The sequence below is a fragment of the Strongyloides ratti genome, assembly GCF_001040885.1.
Source record: "Strongyloides ratti genome assembly S_ratti_ED321, chromosome : 1".
NCBI classification, from domain to species: domain Eukaryota; kingdom Metazoa; phylum Nematoda; class Chromadorea; order Rhabditida; family Strongyloididae; genus Strongyloides; species Strongyloides ratti.
In genome coordinates this window covers 11,640,712-11,656,294 of record NC_037307.1, presented here as the reverse complement: position 1 = coordinate 11,656,294, position 15,583 = coordinate 11,640,712, and the positions used below count along the sequence as shown (strand labels likewise).

Below are 15,583 nucleotides of genomic sequence, written 5' to 3'. Positions count from 1 at the left end.
GAGGTAATGCAGTGACATATTTCCAATCTTTAAAAAACTTTTTTCTTAACACGATTTTAATGTTAATAATATAACATTGTTCATAAAATATTAATTAAAAATGAGAATATAATTTTTTTTAAATAAATAATATTTAAATGACATTATTTGCATAAATAAAAAAATAATTTTTTCAAATTAATAAATTAAAAAATATGTTTTTTTTTTTCGCTTAAAAATGGACAAAATAATTTAAAATAGAAGTTAAAAGAAATTTAACAAAATTTTTTTTTACAATAAAATTGTTATCAATTAGTTTTTACTAAATAATAAAAAATTTTTTAAAATACAACATACTTTGGGGTTAAGTAATAAATACAATATTTCTAGATATTATATAAAGATATAAAAAAGTTACAAAAATAAATTAATAATATAAAATTTTATGTTATTCATAAAATTTCATTAAATTAAAAAAAAATTAAATATTAATAATTATTATATACATATTTTAATAAATTATTTTTTTAAGCAAATGATGTTGTTGCTGTATTTTCTGTTAAATTTTTTTTTGTTGAAAAAAATCTTGGAATTATATAAAATACTATAAAAATTACAACCTATAATAATAAAATATTCAATATTTTGACAATTTAAAAATTAGATTAAAAAAAACAACTTACAAATACACAATGAGCATAACCAATAATTGTTGAAGCTATTGTATATTGATAATATTGAACAAGAATTCCACCAATAGTTGGTCCAATAAAACCACCTAATGAAAAAACACAGGTAAAAATTCCTGACAAAATACCATTTGTATTCATATTATTTGGATAACCATATTCTTCTGTTATTATATACATTGATTGTTTAAAACAAGGAACATAACATGCAGCAAGAGCTGATACTTGAATAACACTTGCTATTCCAATTGTTAATGGTGTTCTTTCAAATGGTATAAAAGATGCAGGTCCAAATAAAAATAAAGAAATTGTTAAAAGAATATTACCAATAAATAATAACATATTAGTTATTGGTAAATGATCTAATAGTAAACCCCATATAGGTGCAAAAATTGAAAATACCATACCCTGTATTAAAAAAAATGTACCTATTTGTGTATGTGACATATTAAATGGTTTCAATGCAATAGGTAATGTTGGTTCATTATAACAAAAAAAAAATCCACATATCATTGTAATAATCATTAAAAAATAAATATCTGTCATTTTAAATAATTTTTTGTATTGAAATTTTTTTTGAAAATTTTCTAATTTAATTTTTTTTTCATCAATTGGTTTATTTTCAATATAATAATATGCACAAATACCATTTAAAATAATAATTGGACCAAGAATAATAAATAACATTTCATATCCATACATATCATATATAATACCACCTATAACTGGACCTAAATTATATCCTAAACCACTAACTGTTTCAATATAACCTAACATTGATGATGTAATATCAGGAAATTGAATTGAAACAATTGAAAATGTTGTTGTATAAAACATTGCTCTTCCTAATGATTGAAAAAGTCTTATAATTAAAGTACCAATAAAAAATGTATTTTTAGTTGGAAGGTATATTGTAATAGAAAATAAAAGTGTTGAAAAACCTGTAACCAAACATCCATATGTATACATGTAATGTACACCTAATTTACCAATCTTTATTTATAATAATAATAATAATAATAATAATAAATAACTTACAAGTTTTCCTATAATTGGTGATAATATTGCTCCTGTTAAATGAAATATACCAAAAATAATCCCACTTTCAGAAAGTGACATACCTTTAGATAATGCTACATCATTAAAAAATGGAGCAATACAAGAGAAAGCAATAGGTCCAAGAATATTACTTATAATAAGAACATTAAACATTAACCATTCTTTTTTACTTAAATCATTATATCCTTTAATAATTTTTTTATTATTAACAGGTAAAGACATTTTATCAAAAATGATATAATTTTAATTAAAACATTTCTTTAAATAGTCAAATAAAAATTATATTTTCAATGCTTTTTAATAAACTTAAAAAACTTTTATAAATTATAGAAGAATAAAAATGTATAAAATTATTTCAATTATATTATTAATTAGTTAAAAAAAATATATATTGTAAAAGATAATAATTTATGGAGGAAATATATTATTTATAAATAACTTGTTTTACTATTGTCTTTATTATCGGGAATATTGACCTTCAAAAAGGACAATTAAAAATGTAAAAAATGTTGCTTAACTTTATCAATAATTTATCCTATTTTCTTTGAATTTTTTTAAAAGTATTTATATATAACTGATAATATTATAAAATTATCGTTATGTTATCTATGGAAAAAACATGTTATTTAAAAAAACAAGTTTCTTAAATATTCTATAAAAATGATATATTATTAAAATATGTTAAATTTAATTGATTATAAACTATTATTTATTTTATATATAACATAAAAATCTATTTTAAATAGAGATAACTAAACTTTTGAATAAAAATTATCTTCATATATTGAATTAAATTGTAATGGTACTGCTGTTGGTGAATGTAAAGGATAATGTTTAGATCTTATCATCATTTTAATTTTTTTTATTCTATATGGTCCCCATGATAAACCTTTATATATCATATTTGATTTTGGTGATCCTGTTAAATAATCTAATGAACATGAAGTTGAATGTGACCACCATGGATTCATAGAATTTGGTGGACAAAATTTATTTATTCTTTTGTCATATGTTGAAAATTTTCCACCATTTGATGGTGCTAAAATATCATATGCAAATATATTACTTGTATATATTAATGGTCCTAGTTTTAATTCATAACAATTAAATTCATCTTTAATTTGAAAACTTTCATATTTTAAAAATATTTTTTCTTTTGTTGTTGTTGTTTCTAATAATATACCAAGTTCTTGTTGACAACCTGGTCTATTTGTTAATAAATATATTTTATCATTACCTAACCAAAATTCATCATTATCATTATTTATTTCACCAAATCCTAAAGCAAATTGATTCCATGTTCTATTAAAATTTAAAAAATTTTCTATTTTACTATTATTAATATTAATATTTCTTTGCATAATAACTGTCCATCCACCACCCATAAATGCAAAATTACATAGTACATCAAAATTATTTTCATGTTGATTACTGGCCATCCAGTTTCTTGCTGACATTTTATATATACCTGGTAATGTATTTTGATAAAAAACTCTATAATCAGCGCAGTCAATTGGAGGTATTGAACCATTTGCTCCACAAACACCATTAGACATACGTAATAATGGTTTTTGACATTGACAAACAAATTTTACATGATCTGATCGAAAAGCACAATTTTCTTTACAACCAGGTAAAAAATTTTTACAATAATTTTCATCTGATCCATCAGAACAATCTTCATTACCATCAAGAACTCTAAATATATCAATACATTCTGTTACATTAACACATTTATATAAATTTTCATTACAAGAAAAAATACCATCTTGATAAAAACCTTTATAAATATCTATTTTTTCTATTTCTTTTTCTTTTAATTTTTTTGGATTTGGTTTTTTTTTAAAAATATGACTACCAACAGTAGCATTTAAATCCATTTTTAAGATTATTTCTTTTAATCTATCATCTTCATCACTACCATCACCACAATCATCATATCCATCCATTAACCATTGATATGGAATACAATTATTTGTTGTCATACAATGAATAGTAGAAGATTCATTACATAATCTTTTATCTAGTTACAATAACATATCATATTATATTATATTTAAAAAAAATTAAACATACATATACTATCAATACAATAAACTTCATCTTTATCTTCTTCTATACATTTACCACATTCATAAATATCCCAATTAATTGAAGTATCACAAGATGTTTGTTTTTTTCCACAAAGTTCATCTTCTCCATTAGGGCAATCTTTTATACAATCTCGAACATTAGAAAAAGGTATACATATAGGTATATCCAATTCTGGATTACAATCAAACATTCCAAATGTACATCTTTTCATATTATCATTATAAGCTAATAAAAAAAAAAAACAAAATTTTTTTTTATATTATCTATATATTTTTAAAAAGCAACTTACCTTCAAAAGTTGGAATTAAATTAATTTCTTTACTTAACCTTGAAATGATTATCAATATAAAAGATATTAAAAATATTTTTATTCTAAACCTCCAGGCTATGTTCATTCTTTAAAGTAATATAAAATCCATAATAATTCAATTTTCATTGCAAAAGATAATTTATTTTTTCCAAATAATAATTGATGGTATCATGATTATATATAACTAAATATTTTCTGACTCAATAATAATTATTCACAATATTACTTCCAATGTAATAAGGGTACATTTAGAATTATTATTAATTTATAATTGTTCCAAAAGATAATAAAAGATTTTAAATAAAATTTAAATTGTATATATATATATATTTATATATTGTATAATAATAAAAATAATATTATAATATATTATATACCTTATTATGTTATAAATAAAAAAATTATAATAAATATAAATTTACAAAATACATTTTATAAAACAAAACAACAATGTTTATGACAAAAATTTAAACAAAAAAATTAAACAACAAAAAAAGATTTATAATTTTTTTCAACTGCTTCTGAATTTTTTATATCCCCCACTATTTCCATTATTTCCAAAATTTCCTCTTCTTTTAAATCCTTGGTCATTATTACTACCACCACGACCACCACCACGACCTCCACTACGATTATTTCCTCTGAATCCCCCACGATCATTACCTCCTCGATTACCGCCACGACCACGTGAAAAATTATTACCACCACCTCGACCACCACGTCCACCTGATGATTTATTTTGACTTCCTGGTAAAAATTTTTCAATTGGAAGTAATTTATATGGATCAATGTGTACTAAGTCTCCTTGTTTAAATTTTTTTGCTTTTACACCTTCAGATAAAATTACAGAAAATCCCTTAAAAAAAATTTATTATAAAAAAATTAATTTTATTAAAATATTACATACATTATCTTTTGGTCCACCATAAATTTCATCAACTTTACCAAGTTGCTGAATATTTTCATTATAAATAACAGCATTAAAATATGGTATTTTTCCTGAGGTATTTGATACACAAATTGTATTTTCATCTACAGAATGTGTTACAGAACCAACAACTAAAAAATATATTATATAAAAAAAAATAAAAAAATAATACCTTCAACATTAGATGGTGGACCTTGATCAAAGTTTCTACCTCCACGGCCACCACCGCCACCACGGCCTCCTCTGAAGTTTCCTTTACCACGTGAAAAACCTCCTCTTCCAGACATTATACTTGTTCAAAAAAATATTTTATATTTCAAAAATATATATAAAAAATAATTACAATTATTTGTATTTTGTTAAAGATTACTTAGGGTCTTTTATATAAAAATACTTTTAAAAACTATTGATATCTTTTCTCCAATTACTGTTTAATAAACAAGCGCTATAAGAGAGACTTTTTTTTTTCTTAATACAAAAGTTACTCTTTAAGAATATCTTATAACATTATAAATAATAAATGTAGTATCATAAAATTTCAGTTTCTTAATATTAAAAATAAATAACAATTTAAGAAAAAATATTGAGCTTTATCAATTTTATATCTCAATCATTTTCAATTTACTGCAAATTTATCATCATTGTTAATTGAAATTTTCTATATAATTTTTATTTATTTTTTAATAAAAAAAAAAAGACCAAAAAAATTGTATATTTATAATAAAACATTTATTAATTAAAAATATTTTAATTTAAATATTATTATAAGAAAAATAAACTATATATATATATATATATAAAATAATTGTATAAGTAAGAAGATAAATTAAATAAAAAAAGTATATTATCTACATTGATAAAATAAAAAAAAAATATTGAGAAGATATTTAATAATATTTATTTTATACACAATTTTTATATATACTATATTCTTTTCAACCACTTTAAAAATCTATTAGCAAAACTATATATATCCTCTATCTTCTTTCTACCATCTTTAATATAACTATTAAAGTTAAAATATTATTATTTTATAAAAAAAAAATTTTTTTTTTAAATATTATAAGAATATATATAAAATTTCTCACAATACAGAAAACCATTATCACTATTTAAAACATCTTTTTTTTTTCTTCGATTTATGATAAATATATTATTTTAAATTTACTCTATTGTCTGTTTTCTCAACTAGGCCAATGATAAAAATTTAGTTATTCTAATATACTTTTATTTTTATGTGTAAACTAAAATAAAATATTACTTTATGATTGTGTTTAGACTTACAACTTTGTAACATTCTTTTATTACTTAAAATTTTTAAAGTTGATTTATAAAATATATTATTATAAAATTTTTATCATTTTCTTTGTTTTAATTATATCATTCAAAATAAAAACATCAAAAAGATGTACTTTCAAAATTTTTCTTATTCATTTTATACTAATGTTAGTAAAAAAAAAATATTTTATCTTCTATTATACTATTAATAAAATGACAAATTTTTTTTTTCCTACTCCTAATAAATTTTTACTTTAATTTATTATTTATATTAAGCATCAAGACAAGTATATATTTTATTTTATTTTAACAATCCAAGAAACTTAATCTCCTTATCTCTTCTTATGTTCTGTTAATTTAACAAAATTAAAAATTAAAAAAAAATTTAATACTTATAATCAACTTAGTAATTTTTGTTATTTCACATAGATCATTTAAACTTTTAACAATATACATGTAGATTTTATAAAAATTTAATGAAGTATAATAAGTTAAAAAAATTTTTATTACTTAAAATTGATATTTATATTTCAATTTATCACGTTTCATTTTTGATACTCTATCCAAATATTCTTTATATATATATTATATTAACCTGTAGGTTTGTTATTAAATCTTCATCATAAACTTAATTTATATTTTTAACTATTGACTTTCATATTCATAAATTTATTTTAGAAAAAGTAAAGAAGTAAACTTTTTTTTATTATTATTTTTTTTATAATATGGATAATGGTGACAATAATCATAAAATGGGTTTTTTTGGAGCCAGTTCATATGTTATTGGAAATATTATTGGTTCAGGAATTTTTATAACACCAAGTTCAATTTTAAGGTGCTCAGGTTCTGTTGGAGTTTCATTAATAATATGGATTGGTTGTGCTATAATAGCAATATTAGGTTTGTTTTAATATTAAAAAATTTTTTTTAATATATATTTATGTATATTTAAAGGATCATTATGTTATATTGAATTAGGTACTAGTATTAGAGAAGCAGGATGTGATTTTGCATATATTTGTTATGTTAAATGGTACCCAATAGCATTTGCCTTTATGTGGGTTTCTGTTTTAATGACATATCCAGCAACAATAGCTATTATATCTGAAACATTTGGACAATATTTAATAGAAGGTCTTAAACAAGTTTATGATATTGATAAGAATTATTTACCATTATTACAAAAATTATTTGCTTTCTCTCTTCTTTTATTAGTTATGTGGATGAATTTTTTTTCATTATCTAAATTTGCAGCTAAATTTCAAGTTATAGCCACATTTGCTAAATTAATTTCATGTGCTTTAGTAATTATAACTGGTTTTTATTTTTATTTTTTTCATGGATGGACTGAAAATTTAGATGATATGTGGAATGAATCAAAATATGATACTGGTAGTCTTGTTATGGCATTTTATGGTGGTTTATGGGCTTACTCAGGTTGGGATATTCTTAATTATGGTGCTGGTGAAATAAAAAATCCTAAAAAAAATGTACCATTAGCATTATTATCTGGAATAATTGTTGTTGCAACTATTTATATATTTATAAATATTGCTTATTTTGTAGCATTAGATGCAGAAACAATGAAATCATCTAATGCTGTTGCTGCTTTATTTTCAGCAAAAACTTTAGGATCATTTTCTGAATTTATTCCATTTTTAATTGGAATTTTATTATTAGGTTCATTAAATTCTAATCTTTTTTCTGGATCAAGATATATGTATGCTGCTGCTAAACAAGGTCATTTACCAGCATGTTTTTCGTGTATTAATAAAGCTACAGAATCTCCAAGAGTTGCTGTTTTTGCTCAAACAATTCTTGCAATGGGTATTAGTTTCATTGGAGATTTAGATTCATTAATAGCATATTGTATGTTTGGATTTTGGGCACAAAGAATTTTTACATTAGTTGCATTATTAGTAATTAGATATAAAATGATTCCTGTTCATGCAGATGCTGTTCGTATGCCATTATGGGTTCATTATACATTTTTAATAATTACGGTTATCTTAGTAATTATACCTATTTTTCAAGAATTTCATGTAACAGTACTTGGATTAACTTTATGTGGTATAGGTTTTGTCTTTTATTATCTTTTAATACATTCAGATAATTTACCATTATTTTTTTATAAAATAAATAGTAAGTTGATTTTAATATTTTTAAATAAAATATTTATTATAGATTATACAACACTTGTTGCTTGTATTATATTTGATTGCCTTCCAGATGTCAAAACAATTATGCCTGTTGTAAGATTAAAAACAAGTTCATCTAAAATATTGTTAAATGGAGATTCACAAAACAAATTACTGTTAGAGGATACTTCACTTTCCTCAATAACAAATATAACAGATCTAAGTCAATCAACACCAGTTGATGCCACTGTTCCAGATTTACATTCTGATGAAAAAAATATAGCAGTTAGAACACATTCTTTTAGTAGAAAAATATGGTAGAAAAAATTTGATTAAATGAATAATTGAAGAACGGGTCAAATTTTATTATAGTAGTTAAAATTTAATTTTAAAAAATTTTGTTTAACACACTAATAATTGTTAATAAAAAAATTTTTAAACATATATTCTTATCATTCAAAATATTTTTTATTATAAATAATAATATTGATAATATTAAATTTTGATATTACCATTTTTTTTAACATAATTATGAAAAAAAATTTTTATCACTTATAAAGCATTTTATAAAAAGTTTTTATAAGAAAAATTGAACCTAATAAAACTAAAAAGTACCAAAATTATGTATATGAAATAATTTTATTCTTAATTTTTTTTTAAAGATTATACATGATTTATGAGCAAAAAGAAAATCAATTATATTAAAATTATGCTTCATATATATATATTTTCACATTGAAGAAATATAATTTTTAAAATCTTCAAGTGCACCTGATATTTATTAATATCTCATGAATAATTGTCAACCGCAGCTGATTCACGGAGAGGTTGAAAAAATTTTCAATGATATCAGATAAAGTCTAGATTTACTCTTTAAATATATTTTCTCTTAAACTTTAACTCACCACAACTTTTCAAATTTTTTTTTGATATAATCTTAATTATATTTATAATTTATTACTTTGAACTTCTAAAAAAAGTTATTTTTTAGTACTTATGCTTGAAGTCAAATTGAATATATTTAGACCAATTATAAATCAGTCAAAATAATAAAGTCATTTTTATAGAAACATCTTATTCTGGACTAACTTTTTAAGAAGAATCGAATGAAACTAGGTTCATGAAAATATGAAGAGTTTAAGATAAGATACAAAAACGCAGTAACAATGAAAACATTTTTACATTTTGTTATAATTCGTTAAAAACTATAAATAAAAACAAGCATGTTTCTAGAATCAACAAAATAATTAGTCATTATTAATGTTCTGCTTCCAAAATTTTTTTATGTTCTAAACTGTTAGTAATTTTAACATTTTAAATTGCATTCATAAAGTTGGATTTTTTCAAAAAATATTCTACAATTTTGTCTCAAACTTTAACTTACCACAACTTCTCAAGTTTTACTTTTGATATAGCATTGATTATATTTAAAATTTATTATTTTTTAAAAGCTATCAAATGAATATAATTTTATTTTCAAATTATAAAAACAATTTTTTTTATTACACATATTTAGAAACATCATAAAAAATATTTTCAAAATGAACAAACTTTTAGTTGAAATCATTAAAAGTTTTGAAATATTGAAATTAACACATATAATATTAAAATTTTATATTAAAATTATATACATACAAAATTTTATTATTTTATGTTATTATATTGTTAAATTATAATTACAATTATTATATTTTATCACACAAAAATATATTACAACACTTTTGTTTTAAATCTAAATTAATATTTCTTTTATCTTTAATTGTTATAGTATAAAAAAAAAATTAAATATTAAAATTAAAAGATATGTAATGATTATATTTTTTGGATATATTTTAAAATACTCTTATCAAATGAGATAAAAAATATTAAGCATGAATGTTGAATTATATACTTTATAACTAAAAAATTAGTAGATAATTAGTAATGTTTTACTATCAATATTAAATTGTTTAATATTCTTATCAGAAATAATAAATTTTATAATGTTTGGTATCTCATTGAAAATTTTATATTTAGATAATTATGTATATAAACATAATTAAAATTATTAATAACTAATAAAAAAGAAAAATGTTAAATTTTTTAAATATATTTATTCTATTATTAGGATTTTCTTCACTTATTTATGGAAATTATTCATGTGGTCAGACACCTATTCAACCAAATCTTACTAAAAAAGATATTTCATATGATATTGTAGGTGGAAATGAAGCTAAACCATATTCATGGCCATGGCAAATTGTTTGGTGTATTGCAGGATGGTTTCAATGGTGTACATTTGATTGTGGTGGTTCTATTATTGCTCCTGGTAAGTATTATTTAATAATATAATACATATAAATATATTTAAAGGATGGGTTATTACTGCTGGACATTGTGTATATGGTGATGTAGATCATGCTTCAATATTTAGAATTAAAGCAGGTGTCTATGATGAATCTAAAAAAAATGAAACAGGTGAAACGATACATAGGATTAAAAAAATTCATTTACATCCACAGTATAATCCAGATCCTGATCCTTCATGGGATATTGCTTTAATAGAATTGATCGATGAAATTACTTTTAGTGATCATATTCAACCAGTTTGTTTACCTACAAAAGATGAAAATGTTGTTGTTGAACCAAATTCAGCTTGGGTAACAGGATGGGGAACAACTTCAGAAGGAGGAAGTATTGATAAAAAATTAAAACAAGTTAATATACCATTTGTTAATGCAAAAACATGTGATAATGAATATCCTCATGAATTAAAAAATGACATTATGATATGTGCAGGAAGAAAAGGTAAAGATACATGTCAAGGAGATTCAGGTGGTCCATTAGTTGTACAATCAAAATCTGGAAGATGGTTTCAATATGGTATAACTTCATTTGGATCAGGTAAAATATTTTTTTTGTCAAATAATATATTTTAATTATTTTTTAGGATGTGCTGAATATAGGCATCCAGGAATATATTCCAGAATAACTGCATTTTGTGATTTTATAAATACAACAACAAACGGAAATGTAACTTGTATTGATTCTAATATTAATTAAAAATGTCTTTTTTTTCTGTAAAAATTTAAATAAAAATGTTTTGCATATTAAATGATATATTACAATTATTATATAAATGTAATAAAATAATTTACAAAAATAATCCAAATGAAAAAAATTTTTATTGTAATATTTTTTATAATTATATCTTTTCAATATATAAAATCTTATCCATTTAGATGGTACAGAAAAATTGATAATACATATTTAAGTAAAAAAAGAAATGAAGAAAATTTAGATAAGTTTAAAGAATTTATAAATATTTCATCAACGATTTATAGTAAGTATAATATTTACAAAGTTATAAAACAATTTAAGATGAAAAACTTTGTGGAAGAGATTTTACATTTAACAATAATAATGATTTTTTTGAACAATTAATGGTCAATTTTTTAGAATGTAAAAATCTTTTAAAATTGAGTTCTACAAATTTAAGAAATGATCAAAATGATTTTAAAAAAAATGAATGTAGTAAAGATAGTTTTAAGTAAGTTTTAATACTAAACAATTTGATTGGTTTTATAGTAATTTTTATTCCAAATTTATAAATAAGTCATTAGAAAATCAATTTGAAAAAGGTGAATTTAATGTAGAAATTTGGACTAAAAGTTTTATGGATGAATCATATTTATGTCCTGGTGTTCTTGTTAGTAACAAACATGTTTTAACAACAATGTTATGTGTTGGAAATATTGATTTATTAGATAATTTTAAAACTTCGAAAAAATTTAAGTATCATCCTAATGGAAATATATTTATCAATTTTAATATGGTAAAAAAAAATGAGGATTCTCATATATATCAACGTGGGTACATTGATAATGATATTTTTCAATTTCGAAGACAAATAAAAAATATTATTCTTCCATATAAAAAAAATCATTTTGAATATGAAAACTTTAAAATATTTGTACTACTTGAATTACGTGATTATGTTCCATCAGGTATTCAATATGTTTGTTTACCAAAACCTAAGAATAATAATTTATTATTTGAAAATAAATTTTTATTAAATAAAAGTAATGAGCATTATTTTATTTATGGAGCTGGAGATAAATATTTTAGAGAAGGAAAAATTTTATGGAAACGTTACAAACCAAAAAAAAGAAAAAAAATAACTTTTTATAATTTTTTAAGTAACATTGAATGTACCTATTCAATAGGATATAATTCTACAACAGATGATAATTTATGTCTTATGGTATCACAGGAAGATATATCAGAAGATGATATTGGTTCAGGATGTTATAGAACATATACTGAAAATGATAATAAAAATAATTTTATAACAGAACTTTTTGGAATGATAGTATCAGTATCTAGTTTTGATCCATTAAATGAATATCCTGAACAAAATATTGTAGTAATTAAAAAAATTTCAAGAGAGGATAAATTATTTAAAAATATCATATTAAATTAAGATTTTCTTATATTTAAAATTTATTAAAATTAAATCTTTTTCTTAACAATTAATTATAATTAAAAAATATAAAATTTTGAATTTAGTATTTTTTTAATAAATATAAAATATAGATTATTATAAGTCATAGTAATAAATATAAAAAAAAGGGTTTACTTTGAAAAAGTAAAATGCAACAATATTTAATTATATATATTGGGATATTAATTGTTATTCCAGAAATATATTCAATAAAATGTAAATATGGTTCAACAACATCATTTTCAAGTAATAAACAAAATATGAATTGTGGAGAAAAGATAAAATATTGTATTAAACTAGATGGTTACTTTCATGGTTATAGAATTTTGACCAGTAAATCACATTATTGGGAAACGTTTTATTATTGTGATTATAAAAAGCAATGTAAAGTAAGTTTATTTTTTAAAAATAATATTTTTTTTTAGAAAAATGGTACGAAAAAAGCTGTTAATAACAAATATACTTCTATTAAATATTGTTGTAATAAAAATTATTGCAACCTCGGATATAAAAATAAGAGTTTTAAAATTTTAATAATTTTCTTAATGATATCTATATATATATATACAACACATATATTTTCATATAATTATAATTAAAAAAATTTTAGTTACTTTTTTTACATTATATAAATTTGTTAATAATAATTTTTTTTACCATATTTTGTAGATATATAGAATATAACGATTATTTTTTTATAAATTATTTTTTTATGAAGAACAATATAAAATAAATTGTATAACAAACATTTCTCTGTATTATTTACATGATTTAAAAAAATATTTATGTGTACAAATAGTTGATAATATATGAATTATAAGTAAACTATTTTGAAAGAACTAAAATATAATATTAAAATTTAACTTATTAGGTGATAAGAAAAATAAACAAAGAATCTCTTTTATAGCCACTGACGTGCTGAATTAATAAAAAATAAAATAAACAAAGTTTTTAAAAAGTTTTAAAATTTTTTATTAAAAATATAGTGAATGGAGCATTTGAAAGGTGATAAAAAGTAAAAAAAAAAAACTTTTTTACATAAATACCCAAAATTATCATATAAATAAATAAAAATAAAATTAAGAAAATTGGTAGTAAATTTTTCAATAAATAGTTTATTAAAAAAAATTATTAAATTATTTACTTTATTTATTTATTTAATATATTAGTTAAAAAATTTACATGAAATCATAATCATATTTTTTCTAAAAATAATACATATTTTTTATATTCGAATTTTCAAAAAAAATTTCTAAGACATATATGGCTCTAAAATTAAGCCAATGTTAATTATTTTAAAAATCTATTCTATTTCAATGGCTATTATAAATGACTACAGTAGCATATTCAAATTCCAAAAAAAGTTTTTTTTTATCACAATTTTAGAGGTAAAATTAGATATATAGACAATTTTCAACCAAATTTTATATCTCTAAATATAAAAAAAGTTATAGCTATGAAAATTATTTATTTAGACCAACTTTTGATAAGAAATCGAATGAAACTAATCTTATCTTTATAGGATAAGTATTTGTTGAAATAATGAAAAGTAGAGTATAATGAATATTTAAGAAAAATTTCCGCCCTTGGTCATATCTCGCTTCAAAATGAAAATAAATGCAATCAGATTTCTGCAATCGTCTTAAAATGAATATTCAAATGGGGTCTACCTTCAAAATTTTTTTATATCTTAAAGCACTTTCGAGATATAAAAAAATGGTGACAATGGATTACGCGCGAAAAAGTACCAAGCTTCATATCTCAAGAAACAATGGAAATAAAAAAAAGTTTTCAGCGTAGGGTAACCTTAAATTATGAAAAAAGCTTAGCGCATCTGGTTTCATGCTTCTGTGGCTTCATAAACCTGAGTTATCACTAAATTCTTAAAACATTTTTTTAAACATATTTCTTATCATAACTTTATTTCTAGAAGTCCTATAAAGATGTAAGTAGGCTAAATGAATTTCTCGTAAAAAAATGATCTATAATAAAGTTTTTATTTTTAAAATTTACAATATTATCATAAAAATCATGATTTACAAAAAAATATTCCACAACTTCGCCTCCAAACTTTGAATCCTTATAACTCCTAAAGTTTCAATTTTAGTATATTGTTGATTATATTCAAAATTCATTCTGTTTCAAAGGCTATCAAATGACTATAGTTGTATATTCAAATTCCAAAAAAAGTTGTTTTTTTTGACACATTTTTAGAGGTAAAGTCGGAAATCTAGAAAATTTTCAGCTAATTTTTATATCTCTGAAAATAAAGATGTTATAGCTATGAAAATTTATATTCTAGGCTTACTTTCGAATAGAAGTCAAATGAAACTAGTCCCATCTTCATAGGATAATTATTTGCTGAGATACTGAAAAGTCGGGAACAATGAATATTTTAGAAAAATTTCCGCCTTTGTTCATATCTCGCTTCAAAATCAAGATAAATGCAATTAGATTTCTGCAAACGTCTTCAAATCAATTTTCATATGGGGTCTGCCTTTAAAATTTTTTTATATCTTTAACCACTTTAGAGATATAAAAAAACGGTGACAATAAATTACGCGCGAAAAAGTACCAAGGTTCATATCTCAAGAACGGTTGAATATTTAAAAAACTTTTCAACGT

At 21.0% G+C, this 15,583-nt stretch overlaps 6 protein-coding genes across 6 annotated transcripts; 3 read left to right on the top strand and 3 right to left on the bottom strand.

Annotated features, from left to right (window-relative positions):
• Positions 1–506: 506 nt before the first annotated feature.
• SRAE_1000356300 (MFS-type transporter SLC18B1) lies at positions 507–1,949 on the bottom strand (the record flags this gene model as incomplete). Its single annotated transcript, XM_024650767.1, has 4 exons — positions 507–599; positions 663–1,661; positions 1,707–1,738; positions 1,790–1,949. 4 exons carry the CDS (start codon positions 1,947–1,949, stop codon positions 507–509), a joined length of 1,284 nt encoding a protein of 427 aa, XP_024504511.1.
• Positions 1,950–2,479: 530 nt separating this feature from the next.
• SRAE_1000356200 (Angiopoietin-related protein 5) lies at positions 2,480–4,216 on the bottom strand (the record flags this gene model as incomplete). The annotated part of the gene is made up of 3 exons (XM_024650766.1): positions 2,480–3,750; positions 3,804–4,046; positions 4,111–4,216. 3 exons carry the CDS (start codon positions 4,214–4,216, stop codon positions 2,480–2,482), a joined length of 1,620 nt encoding a protein of 539 aa, XP_024504510.1.
• Positions 4,217–4,642: 426 nt separating this feature from the next.
• SRAE_1000356100 (H/ACA ribonucleoprotein complex subunit 1) lies at positions 4,643–5,346 on the bottom strand (the record flags this gene model as incomplete). Its single annotated transcript, XM_024650765.1, has 3 exons — positions 4,643–4,987; positions 5,039–5,190; positions 5,232–5,346. The coding sequence occupies 3 exons, from the start codon at positions 5,344–5,346 to the stop codon at positions 4,643–4,645; spliced, it is 612 nt and encodes a 203-aa protein (XP_024504509.1).
• A 1,716-nt stretch (positions 5,347–7,062) lies between these two features.
• SRAE_1000356000 (Amino acid/polyamine transporter I family-containing protein) lies at positions 7,063–8,796 on the top strand (the record flags this gene model as incomplete). The annotated part of the gene is made up of 3 exons (XM_024650764.1): positions 7,063–7,237; positions 7,292–8,479; positions 8,522–8,796. 3 exons carry the CDS (start codon positions 7,063–7,065, stop codon positions 8,794–8,796), a joined length of 1,638 nt encoding a protein of 545 aa, XP_024504508.1.
• A 1,749-nt stretch (positions 8,797–10,545) lies between these two features.
• SRAE_1000355900 (Peptidase S1 domain and Peptidase S1A, chymotrypsin-type family and Trypsin-like cysteine/serine peptidase domain-containing protein) lies at positions 10,546–11,517 on the top strand (the record flags this gene model as incomplete). Its single annotated transcript, XM_024650762.1, has 3 exons — positions 10,546–10,783; positions 10,828–11,358; positions 11,405–11,517. 3 exons carry the CDS (start codon positions 10,546–10,548, stop codon positions 11,515–11,517), a joined length of 882 nt encoding a protein of 293 aa, XP_024504507.1.
• A 380-nt stretch (positions 11,518–11,897) lies between these two features.
• On the top strand, positions 11,898–12,937 carry SRAE_1000355800 (Trypsin-like cysteine/serine peptidase domain-containing protein; the record flags this gene model as incomplete). The annotated part of the gene is made up of 2 exons (XM_024650761.1): positions 11,898–12,004; positions 12,043–12,937. 2 exons carry the CDS (start codon positions 11,898–11,900, stop codon positions 12,935–12,937), a joined length of 1,002 nt encoding a protein of 333 aa, XP_024504506.1.
• Positions 12,938–15,583: the final 2,646 nt, after the last annotated feature.